Below are 13,646 nucleotides of genomic sequence, written 5' to 3' on the forward strand. Positions count from 1 at the left end.
TAAAGCCCTTGGCCTGGCATCTAAATGCCATCTAGGTAAGTTCTGGGTAGAGCGAGTGTCGCATAGTCCAGGGTCCCACCACTGAATAGGCGCCCTTTTGAAGGTTTTAGGCAGATAAGGAGACGTCCGGTCCTTAAAGTATCCTGGCCCTATATGTGACTCAGATGCGACCCCGACTGAGCCTTTACTTCTATTGGAATATGGGAGTTAGTGGGCAATCACCACTGTCTTTGGCCCGTCTGATGGCTTGGGACTGGCTTCAGATGAGAAGCTGTTGCCGGCTAGATTGGCTTGCGTGGCTTCCTGTTGTTCGTCTCCGTATTTAAGGTTTGACCCCTGAAACAGTTGCAGGAAGTTGACCTTTCCTTAAGTCACAGCAATTGGAAAGGCCTTCTGAGGCTTCAAGACAAAACACTTGCCAGCATGCAAAATAATAATAATAATAATAATAATAATAATAATAATAATAATAATAATAATAATAATAATTTTTATTTATACCCCGCCCTCCCCAGCCAGAGCTGGGCTCAGGGTGGCTAACACCAATAAAATCACAGTAAAAACATAATGGGGGGGGGGGGGAAACAAATTTAAAATACAGGTTTAAATGCAATTTAAAATGCAGCCTCATTTTAAAAGTAGCTGATAGATCAAGACCATAAGGGGAGGGCAACATAAGGTTCAGACTGAGTCCAAACCAAAGGCCAGGCGGAACAGCTCTGTCTTGCAGGCCCTAGTCTCTTGTGACAGAGTGTTCCACCAAGTCGGGGCCAGTACTGAAAAGGCCCTGGCCCTAGTTGAGACCAATCTAACCACCTTGCGACCTGGGACCTCCAAGGTGTTGTCATTTGTGGACCTTAGGGTCCTCCGCGGGGCATACCAGGAGAGTCGGTCCCATAGGTATGTGGGATTTAGAAGAGTGGGGTGCAAGTTTTTATGCTAGAACAACCACAGGAATCATCATGTGGAAACATTGCTTTCTGTTCTGCACAGGTAGGAGAATGCTTGCAGTCTGTCTCTCCCATTTGGTAGCATCGTGCAGATTTGGCGATGCCACTTCCAGGCTTTCGTTGGGGTGAATTTACCCCACCTGCTTTTAGGAGGAAGGCTCACAAGGTCTGCTCCCAAAGGGAGCGGGTGAGGGATTCTCCACATGGCCCCTGGTTCAAGTTTGATGCAGCCTCTTTGGGCTGGTAGGCTTGGGGAGCAAGCTCCTCCCTCAAGCTCTTCCTCTTTTTGCGGGTTCAGCTGTGGGGCAGAGGGCTTTGATTTTGTGCTCTTGGGACCTGCTGTGGGCCACCTGCTGAATGCTGAACAGTGGGGTGCGGGTCGTGGCTTGGAAAGGTCAGGTCACCCCCCCCAACTTCTCTTTTGGAGGAGAGGCACCATCACACCTGTGTAAGCGATGGAGCTTCTCTTGGGTGGTTTGGCTCTTGGAAGCAGACAGGAAATCTCCTTCATGTACAGATTATAACCTCCTGCACTTGTTGGGTTTGCTTGGCACAAGTTGTTATTTGTTTATAGTAATAAATATAACATTTAACCAAATGCTTGAGCGTTGAGTCTTCATTCTGGGTGTGGGGTAATTGTCCTGCCTATTCCTTCATTCTACCCGCCTGTCTGATGTGGCTTAGATTTCTCTTCCGCTGCCATATCAGCAGAGTGAAGAGTAGCTATCATCGGTCCATTTTCTTTTCCCCCCACCCCTTCAACAAGAGAAGAACCTCTGGTTGAAACTTACCGTATTTTTCACGCTGTAAGACACACCCGACTATAAGATAAACCTAGTTTTTAGAGAAGGAAAACAAGAAACAAGAAAGCAACGCAAAGCTTCCTGAGCGAAGAGGCAGGAGCGCTCCGGCTGCGCTCAAGAGGCTTTGCGTGGCTATCGCTGAAGCCAGGAGAGCAAGAGGGATCAGTGCGCACCGATCCCTCTTGCTCTCCTGGCTTCAGCGATAGCTGTGCATCCTGCATTCGCTCCATAAGACGCACATACATTTCCCCTTACTTTTTAAGAGGGGGGAAGTGCGTCTTATAGAGCGAAAAATACGGTACTTGAAACACATCTGGTTTAAAATCAAAGTGTTAAATGGTGCGTGGCAGTGGAATTCATCCTGGGATGTTGGAGATTGATTCACAAAAAAGTCCCATCTGGAAATAATGGGTGGGGTACTTTGGACAGCAGGCAGTGACTGTCAGTCTTGGGATTCCCCATGACTCAAAGGAGCACATGGTATCTTTGGAAACTCTGCAGAGTCCACTCTGTTCTCTAATGCATGCAGTCTTTCTTTTAAAAATCGCCCTCTGTGTATGATGCTTATAAGAGTAGATGGCAAATCTTAAATTTTCTCCAGAGCAGTGGGTCTTGAAGCATGTTTTGCCTAGAAGGCTGTTAGCACTCGAAGGCAGAGGCACCTACATGCATGTGAGTCCCGGCAGGTCTGGAGCCAAATGGGGAGCTTGGATAGATCTATGGGAGGGAGACGTCCAGTGAGGCTCTGGGTGCAATTGCTGCTTGCTGAAAGAGGCCTACACCCGGGCAGAGCCATCTTGAAGCATCGGGTCCACAGTGGAGGAATGAGAAAGCGATGGGCTGAGAACCCCCCACTCATTCCTTCCATTGTTATTCAGCCCCTAGAGCCCCAAACCCTTTATTAAAAAGAGAGAGAGAGTTCAGCCACATTGGGCCTGAATCTCAGGATTGACATGTCAGGTTTGACATGCCTGGCGGCCTAGATCTTGAGCAAGGAGGAATAACAGAAGAGAACCAATAGCCTTTGTCCCCTCACCAGCAGTGTTTGAAATTAGCCAGGAGCCAGGCGCATTTTTCACCTAGCTTTCGACCAGTTGTGACCAAGTGAAGATGCCTGGGTGCCAGGATGGGGGCCTGATATCTCCACCATATGAGGATCATTGGACCCAGTCTGCTTCCACACATTAATACCCCATCCTGTAGAATCCTTATCAGTTATATTTTATCTGTACACTCGGAATGAATGGTGTAGTGGTTAAGAGCGGGAGTCTCGTAATCTGGGGAACCGAGTTCGCGTCTCCGCTCCTCCACATGCAGCTGCTGGGTGACCTTGGGCCAGTCACACTTCTCTGAAGTCTCTCAGCCCCGCTCACCTCACAGAGTGTTTGTTGTGGGGGAGGAAGGGAAAGGAGAATGTTAGCCGCTTTGAGACTCTGAAGGGGAGTGAAAGGCGGGATATCAAATCCAAACTCTTCTTCTTCTTATTATTGGCTGAGGGAGCCGGCGTACAGCTTCTGGGTCATGTGGCCAGCATGACTAAGCCGCTTCTGGCGAACCAGAGCAGTGCACGGAAATGCCGTTTACCTTCCTGCCAGAGCAGTACCTATTGATCTACTTGCACTTTGACGTGCTTTCGAACTGCTAGGTTGGCAGGAGCAGGGACCGAGCAACGGGAACTCACCCCGTCGTGGGGCTTCGAACCACCGATCGGCAAGTCCTAGGCTCTGTGGTTTAACCCACAGTGCCACCCGCGTCCCTAGGCCATAAGTGCAGTCAGTACCAATGATGAGGTGGCAGGAGGAAGGCAGAGAGTGTGCCTGTGTGACATAGAGGCTAGAGTGTTTGGGTAGGACCTTGGAGATCCGAGTTCAAATCCTGCCCTGCAGTGAAGCTCAGTGTGTGACCTTGGGCCACTCAGCCCTAACCCACCTCACAGGGTTCTTGCAGTAAATTAACTTCCAGCCAATCTGTGGTTTCCTGTTCTGGGGATGTTCAACGAGGCACAAGCAACTTGGTTCTGATTAAAGCTTGGGTTGTGCTTCCGTTGCACTGACAGAATCATAATTCTGTACTATCTGTTCTGAGTTGTTGATTTAGGATCAGGTTTAAGCTAGCAGAAAAGAGGAGACTTTTAATGATATGTTAATATAATATTTGAATAGTCTCATGCTATGTGGTGTAGGGTGGTCTCTAAATCTGAATAAATAAGGTACCACAGCTTCTCGCTGGTCGTAAGCAAAGCTCGGAGAGCTGCTTTAATCACGCAGACTAAATATATTTTTGCATTTTTGCTTATTTTGCATATTTCTGGGTTTGCTAATCACAAGGAGGTATAAGGAGCTACTGAGTGCAGTGAATCCTCTGTCACCTCAAAATGAGTCCCTTTCCTCCCTCCCACCAACAAGATTCTTAACATTGTTCAAGTATTTTCCAGATCTGGAATTTTGCTGCTTAAGATTTTTATTTATTTCAGTCACTTCTGCTCCTTCTTTCCATATTGATCATGAAAGCAGCTAACAACATCAAAGCAATTAAGTGCAATAAAGCACAACCAAAACCATCTATTGATTAGTTCCACTTCGGATTAGTAGCACATTAAACATTAATGGGTTAATTAAGAACATAAGAAGAGCCTGAAGGATCAACCCAATGGCCTCTCTAGTCCAGCGCCCTCTTCTCACAGTGGCCAACCACATGGCTATGGCACCATGCAATGAACATGTTCGCTGTGTGATCCCTCATTGGCTGGGATGGCCCTTTAAAAAAATAATAGTAATAGTTAAAGATGCGGAACAAAAGGACTTCCGGGTTGGCGCCATTGCCGAATGGCGGACTCCCTCCGAGCTCCAGAGGGAGCCTGCTCGGCAGGGGTTGGGTCCTACCGCGCCGGCGACGCGGGGACCCTCAAAAACCATGGGCACGGAGCCCGTGGACATGGTTGACTCGGCGGGCACCGTTAGCGCCCCCCAACCCGCGAAGGAGCCTTTTTAAAGGCTACGGAGCGGGGGATGGGGGTGGCGTGGTGCTATGAGTCCTCTGCTTTCCCTGCCGAGCGAAGCCGCATGTCATTCGACGGAGAGCGCTGACTTCTTCTATTGAAAATTTGGACTATAAACAACAACCCGTGAGTAATTTGGAAATCGGACTTAAAAGGAGAAAAAAAATTTTTTTCCGGATTTGGCACGAGCGGGGGAGATCCAAAAAGGAAGTCAGTCTCCCCCCTATTGTAGACATTTTAAAACAAGGATTTGGCAACTAAGGCCGAGAAAGGAGCTTGCTTCTGTTTATTGATAAAAATTATTAATTCCACGATGGGAAATTATAAGAACTGTGCTGGAGGAGAAGAGTGGATGGTGAGAGTGAAAGTGCAACCCCCCCGGTAACCGGGGCGATCTGCGAGAGAGCCTGGCGAAGAGAGACAGAGACTTTGACAGCTGTCAAAGTAGCTGTCAAAGTTGGAGAATATAAAGAGGACTTTGCTATGAGGACTTTGCTGGTTAGTTTTGTTACAATTTGGATATAAATTGTCGAAAATAAGGAATAACAATTTGACTTTTGGATTTGAGGAAACAAAGTTACTATAATCCCCCTAGAGGGGTTTTGGGACATTACAAGAACGGTCGTAAGTGGAAAAATACTCTTGGAATAGCACAGGACTTGTTATCTTCTGGGAAAGCTGCAAAAACGAAACAGTATTTTGTCTACAGAGGTGTTTATATTAAAGGAGACAATAGAATCATCTATTGAAGAATGGAAGGGACTGGACGCAAGTTTTTGTTCCTGAACTAACAACAACCCCTGTAGAGGTATCAAATTTTTGAATTAGAATGTTTTTGCAGCGGAACAGGAAAAGAAACCTGAGAAAGTGAGAAAAAAGAACAAAGGACTGATGACGGCTTGGAAAGAACAAGGGAGGAGCCATATTATTGTGAAAGACCAAGGAAAACTAAAGGCCTGTCAGGGGCCTCTTTAAGACTGGGCGTCTGAAGTTAAACATTATTAAAAAAAAAAACCGGCAAAGTGGAACTGGAAAAAAACAACAACCGGCTATGGACGTGAGATCTCCAGGCTGACAGTAGATAGATTGATGGACATGGGGAATCGAAACCGGGGAAGGGTGGGGGGAGATCTGGAATCCAAAGGGTGTACAACTATTTTTTGAATCTTTTTATATTTTTTACCTTGTTTGGCCGTGTTTATCAAAAAAAGGGAATTCGTGGAAGGAAATTGGGGTGGACCTTGGGGGAAAAACTTTCTTTTAATGATGAGGGATGGTGGAATGTAAAGGGAAAGTGGTTATATTACTAAATTGAATAGTGGGTTAAACAAAATAAGTTTTAAATTGGGAGTAAGAACTTGTGGAACCAAATTAATGAAAGGGGAATACAATAGGGAGGGAGATGGGGGAGTCCTGGAAAGATGTTAATGAAAGTAAGGTTTCAATTGTAAAGGCTTATTTTTTCTTTTTCTTTTGTTTTTTCTTTTTTGAGTTTTGGAAACTTCAATAAATATGATTTTTTTTTAAAAAAAAGATGCAGAACAAAAGTGAGGGAAACAATGTATGCCAGCAGGCTTGCAAAAATAGGGATTTATTTATTTATAACATTTATGTACCACCTTATGTACCATCTTCCAAGGATCTCACACTGGTGTACTTGGTTCCCTTCCCAATTTCAAGAGTGTGGTTAATTTCTAGTGCTGAAATAAGATGCAGATACCAGTCTGGTCACCTTTGTAAAAGGAATGGGGAAGCACCATCTTCTTCTTCACCTCAGGTGGCAAAATGTCTTGGACCAGCTGTTAGGACTGGGAGATATCAGGTTTTCAACATCACGATATATCACCAGCTAAACATTGCAATATATTGATATATCACAATGTCTGAAATAAGGATGGAACTATGTAGAGGCGAACAGCTCTGTCTGTTTGTGCTTGCGCATGCAAATATGCTCTCTCTTTCTCTCCATTTCCTACCTTTAACATTTTAGGAAGGCAGGACACATTTTGAAATAAATAAACCAAGTTTCAAATAACTGAGAAGTTTAGATCCTTGCCATATCAATTCTACTCTTTACATGGAATGAAAGAGCCATTGGCCAATTCCAGGTAAATGGAACTCACATGGGAGGCAGACAATATGAAGTGATATGAGCCGGCCAAGAAAAGAGAGCAATGTTAAGAGGTTAAATGTAACACCTGCCTCATTCTTCCTCCTACAGGGATGAGAAGAACCAGTCCATTATTGTTAGCGGGGAGTCTGGTGCCGGCAAAACCGTCTCTGCCAAATATGCCATGCGCTACTTCGCATCTGTTGGAGGCTCCTCCAGCGAAACCAATATTGAAGAGAAAGTTCTGGCTTCCAGTCCTATCATGGAGGTAAGGGCCAACTCAACTGTGGCATAAATACTTCTACTTTGGGGCAATCTGGGAGGGAAAGAGCATTTGTGTTACGATACGTACACCTTGTGGAGAGAGATAAAGACAAGATGAAAGATTTCATTGAAAAAGCAAAAACATTTCAAATGAAAAGAGAGCAGTGGAAAATATTTGAGATGCATGAAATAAAATAAACACCGATAAGCCATAAAACGTTCAGTGCGTTGAAATTATGGCATCCAAATTTGTTTGAGCGAACTGATGTTGCAGAAAATATTTGAAGTTATGCAACATTTTCTGCAGGGGGCCTGTCTCTCGACCCATTTCCAAAGTTCTTAATTGTGAGCTGATCTGGAACGGACCCCACTGCTATGTTCCTTATGCAGGGTTGGTTCTTCAAATAATAGTCCCCCCATGAAAACAGCAGAGAAGAACTGCATGGCGGTATCCCACCCCCAATTTCATCACTTTACTCCTGTGACTTTCCGAATTAAGGGGGTCTCAAACAGATATTATTTTTTCTTGAATCAGGAAATGAATACCAAGCATGCACTATGTTCCATTAGTTTTCTGGAAGCGGCTTTTACATTGTATGAAAGCTGAAGCAGAATGTGGAAATGAACAGTTAGGAGAACCTCAGGGAAATGGAAGGCTTTTCATTGGCGAATTCCCTGTTTCAGCTCATTGCCCCTCCAGATGCATCTGCAAGGGCTGGTGGGGGTTTATTCTGAGTCAACCAGATCAAAGTTCCAGTCTCCTCTTGTGCTTATGACGCTACTGACTTGTGCCTGCTGCCAGGGGTTTCCTGCCAGCAACACATGACATGGAAAGTGGTCTTTAGTGTTTTACCCGCCTTTAGAAATTTCAAAGTTTGCTTGGTTCAAGACAGTCTATTCTTAAGTTCTGTTGCTCTTGCTGTTGTTGTTTCCGAAGATTGAATGCAGATTAATGCTGCCTTCGTGCTGCCTTCAGCTGTGTAACCTCAGCCTCAGCCAGTCCTTGCAAATTTGACTTCGTGTCAACATTGTCCCAGCTCATTTTTAATGGAGAATTCAGATCCCAACCCCAATAATAGTCTTCAGAAGTTGAGACTTGCATTAGCCTGGTCTCGAAACAGAATCAATATTCCCTTTTCAAAGAAGCTCTTTTGTTCTCCTGTGTTTCACCTTTTGTATGTCAAATCATTTCGTTTTTAGCAAGCCCTTTCCTACTATGCTTTGCTGCAGAGAAAATTCATCAGTCTTCAGCAAAAGAAAGCTTTGCTGGCAACAGGCTGGCTTTCGGTTGGAGGGCATTCTGCTTAACTCTACAGAGGCAATGTGTGGGGCTCAGGGGGAACTTTTTTTCAGCTGGGTAGAGCCTTACATGCAACATTGTACTATCCTGACCCATGGGGATGCCTACTGCTAGGGATGAAAGCCAGCCCAAGCACAGAGGATCCCAGGGTTCTGTGAACACAGAAAGGCAAAACAAAGTGGGTTCAGCACCTTGGAGAGAGATCTATGGGTGGGTTTCATGACCACAGCTGGTGATTGTGCAGTTGAGGCAGAACATCCAAATTATCTCACCAGCACCTTAGAGCAACTGCAGGACTAGGTAGTTCGAGATATTGTCTCAGCACTTTCCTGATCCTCCCAAGAAGTCTGTGAACTAGTCATTGGACTCTGGTGGCAGAGGTGTCTCTTCAGGATTCAGGGGAAGGCATTCATTTCCAGGTACGTGTGGTGGTTGCTCATGAGTAACCAGGCAAGACTCCGACCTGTCTTTTACAGGTTTTATTGGTGCAAACTATATACAGTGCAGAATCACGAAGTTCATGTCCGTCTTAGTCGCTTGCAGATTCCGGGAGTGGCCCCTTCCGGTTTCCCCTCCAACATAAGAACTTGGACACCCAAAATCTCCGCCTTCCCTCCTTACATTTCACCCCTCTGTGTAAGCTGGGCGACGGAAATGGCGTTACTGCCTCCTGGCTAGCTGGGCTAGCATCCTTGAGCCCTCCCCCCTCGCTTGGCTCCCCCCTTCCCACTCTGCTCCACTGGAGGCGTGACTTTCCCCACCGCTCGATGAGGCGCTGCTCCTCAGAAGCACCGGAGGCGCTCTGTATCCCCCTGGCTCCCTCCCCTGTTCCAATGGCAGCCCCTTGACATTCATGCTCTAGTTTCTGCAGCTGTGCATAGACGGACCAGAGAGTGGCTCCATCCCCCCTTCTGAGTTGCCAAGGTTTATAGTCTGGGGCATGACATGAACCAGATGCTTTGGACTACGACTCTTGTCATCCCTGACCATTGGCCACGCTACCTGGGTATGATGGAAACTGCAGTGCACAGTGCCTGTTGGAGAATACTGTTCAAAGAGCTTACAGATGGGCTGGAAGAGCAGCAGGGTGTAAGAGAGGTGGGATCAACACAGTCCAAGCACCTTGCAGTGGCTCAGGAGTCTATGAAGCTCGCTCTGTTTGGGCTTCCCTATACGCTGGGCTCTGGAGTGATCTTAGTAGCCCCCTTGTGCTCACTGCATCATTGCGGAGGCTGGAGCTGAATCTAATATCTGTGTCCCAAGTTTTCGTTCTCCTGCACTGACAGAGGTTTCTTTATCAACTGCTCCAGTTTCTGAGTACTCTCATCCTTTTGCTCCCGAAAATAAATGAGCGCTCTACTGCCAACTCTAATTTTCAAATTTGTAGTGATAAGAGAATTAATTGCCGCGTGTGTGGCAGACTCTGTTAGATGTCTGGCAGCTTGGCTAGTGTTGCCCAGGCTCCTCTTTCCCCCATTAAAGAGAGATGCTGAAGCTTTTCTGCTATAAGCTCTGGCTGGCAGCCAATACAAGGTTGTCTTGAATCTTTTAAGCTGAACCCTGCATCCAGGTCTGGCCTTTAAAGCATATCCATTGTCCACTTTTAAGCATGCACTGATATGCGGCTATCAGAGAAAGTAGCAATGCCACCCTCGTGCCTTTTGCAAGGACTTGTACCATTTGACAAGTAGCCTTTTGAAATTTGGAAGATCCTTGGATGCTGCTTAAATTAACCCAAAAGCTTTGCTGTGGTCGGGCCAAGGTCCTGTCTAGCTCCGCATAGTTTTTCCAGTTGCAGGGTTGGAACACCTTGAGCAGGTAAAAGTGCTAGGATTGTTTTAGACAGATTGTGATTGTCTCTGTTTGCTATGGGGCAAAATAAGTTGGCTGCAATGAGGGATGGGGCAAAAACTTGCCCATACTGTGCTCCCTTCTACTGCTTCTATTAGCAGGGGCAAGCATCACCCTGTCATCAACGGTGTGTTTGATTGAAGCCCTTTCTCTTTTTGTGATACAAGGAGGTGAATTAATTTACCCCCATAGGAATGCATAGAAACAGTACTGTGGATGCAAATCCTGCTTTGGTATGCCTGATTATAGTGACCAAGCCACAAAAGACAGGGATGCCATGAGGAGAGGCTGTGGATGTGGGTACACTAACAGAGACTTAATTGTGTGCCCCCTGGGGAATGCAATGTCCTCTGTTTGTTGCAGGGAATCAGTTTCGATTTTGCAGTGTTAGGTTTCTTGGTATGTGGAACCCAATGCTAACATGGTACTTCAGAGAAGGTCTTTCCGGTGCAGAATAAAAATGCATTTTTATCTTCCGATCTGTACATGAGATGCTTCTGGGAACATAACTGAAAAACAGGAACTCTCAAATTGCATTTATTCTGGGAGTTTTCATTGCTGCCTTAAATTACAAATTAAAAAACACCGATTGTGTGATGAGATTCTGTTAAGTCTGCTTACCTGCTATCGAGCCCAGGGAAGATCTTGTTCTTAACGGTGCTGCTAATCTGTCCCTGAGCCGTGCTTCCGTTTTCCTTTCTGAGAGTGGTTTGTTCTCTGCCACTCTCCTGTGTTTTATTACGGTGTTTGCAGAAGACGGTTCTGTCTGCAACAATCACATAATTGCTTCCTTCCTCCCTATTCTGTTAAACACAGATGATCGGATCCGAATGACAGTAATTGAGATTCTATGTGATGGTTGTATAAAGCTGCGATCCCTGCGGGATTGTGTTCTCATGGCAGATTTTTTAATTTAAGAGAGCACTGATGAGAGGATGGAATTAGCAAAACCAGATACCATAACTCAGACGTGAGGAGGTGAATCCCCAATGAGGGAACCTCACAGGGAGCTTAGTTAGGTGGTGCGAATCAAAGGAGCGACAAGCACAAAACACATTCTGTCGCTTGCACTATAACTTAAATGTTTTAATTAGGGGTGTTCTGAAATTTCTTAACCGTGTTTCTGTCAGCGGGAGTTGAGAAGTGCTTTCTGTTTTGTTTACAATGCTCTTTGCCGACCTTTTCGGGTTGTCCCAATGCCGTTTCTCTCAATGCCAATTTTCATATTATTTGCCCTCACCATCACCTGGGCTGGGCTGTTCCATGTATTTTTGTCGGCAATCTCACAGACTTGCATAAGCATGCGTCACCACAGCCAGTCAGGTTAAATGGCAGCAGAGACAAAAGAGACTAAGGGCAGCCAGGACACAGGAGGAGGAGGAAAATGGTATCAGGAAACAGCTGCCGTTGCCACCACAAGAATAAAATGGTACTCATCAAAACAAGGTTAATGTTCAGTACCCGCCCCACTGCCCAGTAATTGGGCTGTGCCAGTAGTTGAGAAGCTCTTTCAGCTCAAAGGCACAATCTCTCTTGGGCAACATCCCAGTGGCAGGCAGGGCCAGATGCAAAACTGGGTGGAACCTTAGATGTGACTCATCTTTGTACAGTACGCTTCATTTCAGCCATGCACAAAAAAGGTCAGAGGTGTCCACACACACACACACACACACACGCAGCACATCTGTCTAGCCAGGCAATGAAGGGCATCGTCATAGTCCAAATACACATTCCAGCCAAGCAGAAGCACTCAAGGAGGGTATGAAGCAAGACATGGGAGAAGTGTAACTTTTGCCACTTCAGTTTTTGAATTTAAGGTATCATTTCTGTGACAAAGTCATGGTGACGCAGACAGTCCCCTGGACCACCTCGTGCAGAATGCCTTGTTCTGTGAAAGGACCTCTCCCTCAGAGTGAGGCGGGAGACTGGGGCTTGAGAATGGTGGCCCCCAGCCTATGTGATTAAACAAGAATCCCTTCCCCTTATGAGTCAGAAATGTCGTTTTAAGGACTTAAGCTGTGGATTTAAGGCTGTGTGGAGATAAACTTTCGAACCAAAGCACGTTTTAAGAAGAGCGTGGAATGTGTAAGAACTTGGGAATGACGCAGTTAAAAATGCCGTCGCCATATTAGGAAGCTCTGTCGGAGGTCTTGAGTCTGGGAGGAGAAAGAGAGAAATAGAGCTGTTTATATATTGTGGGTTAAACTCCTCAGTGGGACTTAAGAGCGACAGCTTTATGAGACTATGATGGAAAGAGTGATGTTATCTATGAAGGAGACGATATATGGAAACCATCTCGATTTGAGGATTGGCAGAACGGAAAATTCACACAGGACTATTATTACTATTGGTGTTTATCGGCTTAAGGAGACTATCAGAAGAGATCATAAAGAAAAAAGAGAAAATACATGAACAAGATGTGATGTGGAAACAGCAAGATAAGATGGGATCAAACTCTGAACTTTGTTTGGACTGATTTGGACTGATTGGGACATTAACGCAGCAGCAAAAAGATGATCAGAATCCCCCTTCGGATCTTGAAATATGGGTCCCCCCCCCAACAAAATTTAAAATTCGGCTTTGTAATTCGGAATTTGTGTGATATGATTTAATTTGATGTGATTGGCCAGTTAATAAAAATTATTTTTTTAAAAAAAGAGGATGGTGGCCCCCAGGATTGCAGTGACGAAACAGATAACGAGTAAGGGGGTGGAGGGAGGAGAGAATGAGCTGGGGCCACAGTGGCAGAAGAGGGGAGGCAAGCAGAAGATGACTTTGTGGAGCTAAGCAGGAGGTTCCTGAGCGGCTTTGTGGGCCAAACAGTCAAGGAAGCAGGGCGAGGCACAAATTCGCTGCCTCCTGCCTCTGCTGCCTGAGGCAGTTGCCTCATTTCGCTTCCTGATAGAGCCGGCCCTGATGCAAAGGATAATTGTTCAGGCATGGGAGAAAAAACCTTTAAGAGGTATAAACCTGAGAAGATGAATCTCTTACTTCAAAACAAGGTAAAGCTAGAAAAGCCACTTTTTTGTGGAATTTTTGCAAAACTCAGGTGAGTGTCTCTGCCATTTTGCGGTGATGTTGGGTCCTTGGCAAATATCGCGACAAGCAGGTCAAGTCCACACTGTGAAGGGCAGGCAGCACTGAAGCAATTTTATCTCTGAAGATTGCATGGTAGATTCTTAACCTGAGAACTTGACACCACTCCTACTTTTTTGTTTTTTTGCGGCCTTTGAAGCAGCTTCATCGTGACCCTCCTCAAGGTCACTTTTATGCATTTAGATGTTTAATAAAAGCCTTGTTCATACAGTGTTACCTTGGTTTGCAACAGTTTTGGATTACAACCACGTCAAACCCTGAAGTGTGTGTCCCT

At 45.7% G+C, this 13,646-nt stretch overlaps 1 protein-coding gene across 4 annotated transcripts in view; it reads left to right on the forward strand.

Annotated features, from left to right (window-relative positions):
- The window catches only part of MYO5B (myosin VB), a 298,226-nt gene that overhangs the window by 139,833 nt on the left and 144,747 nt on the right, over positions 1-13,646 (forward strand). For all 4 annotated transcript variants that reach the window (XM_081212616.1, XM_081212615.1, XM_081212617.1 and 1 more), the window contains exon 5: positions 6,973-7,129. In XM_081212616.1, the coding sequence (XP_081068742.1) occupies positions 6,973-7,129 (157 nt within the window). The remainder of the gene's footprint in view (positions 1-6,972; positions 7,130-13,646) is intronic.

The sequence above is a fragment of the Podarcis bocagei genome (genome assembly GCF_964188305.1).
Source record: "Podarcis bocagei genome assembly, chromosome: 11".
Classification (NCBI taxonomy): Eukaryota; Metazoa; Chordata; class Lepidosauria; order Squamata; family Lacertidae; genus Podarcis; species Podarcis bocagei.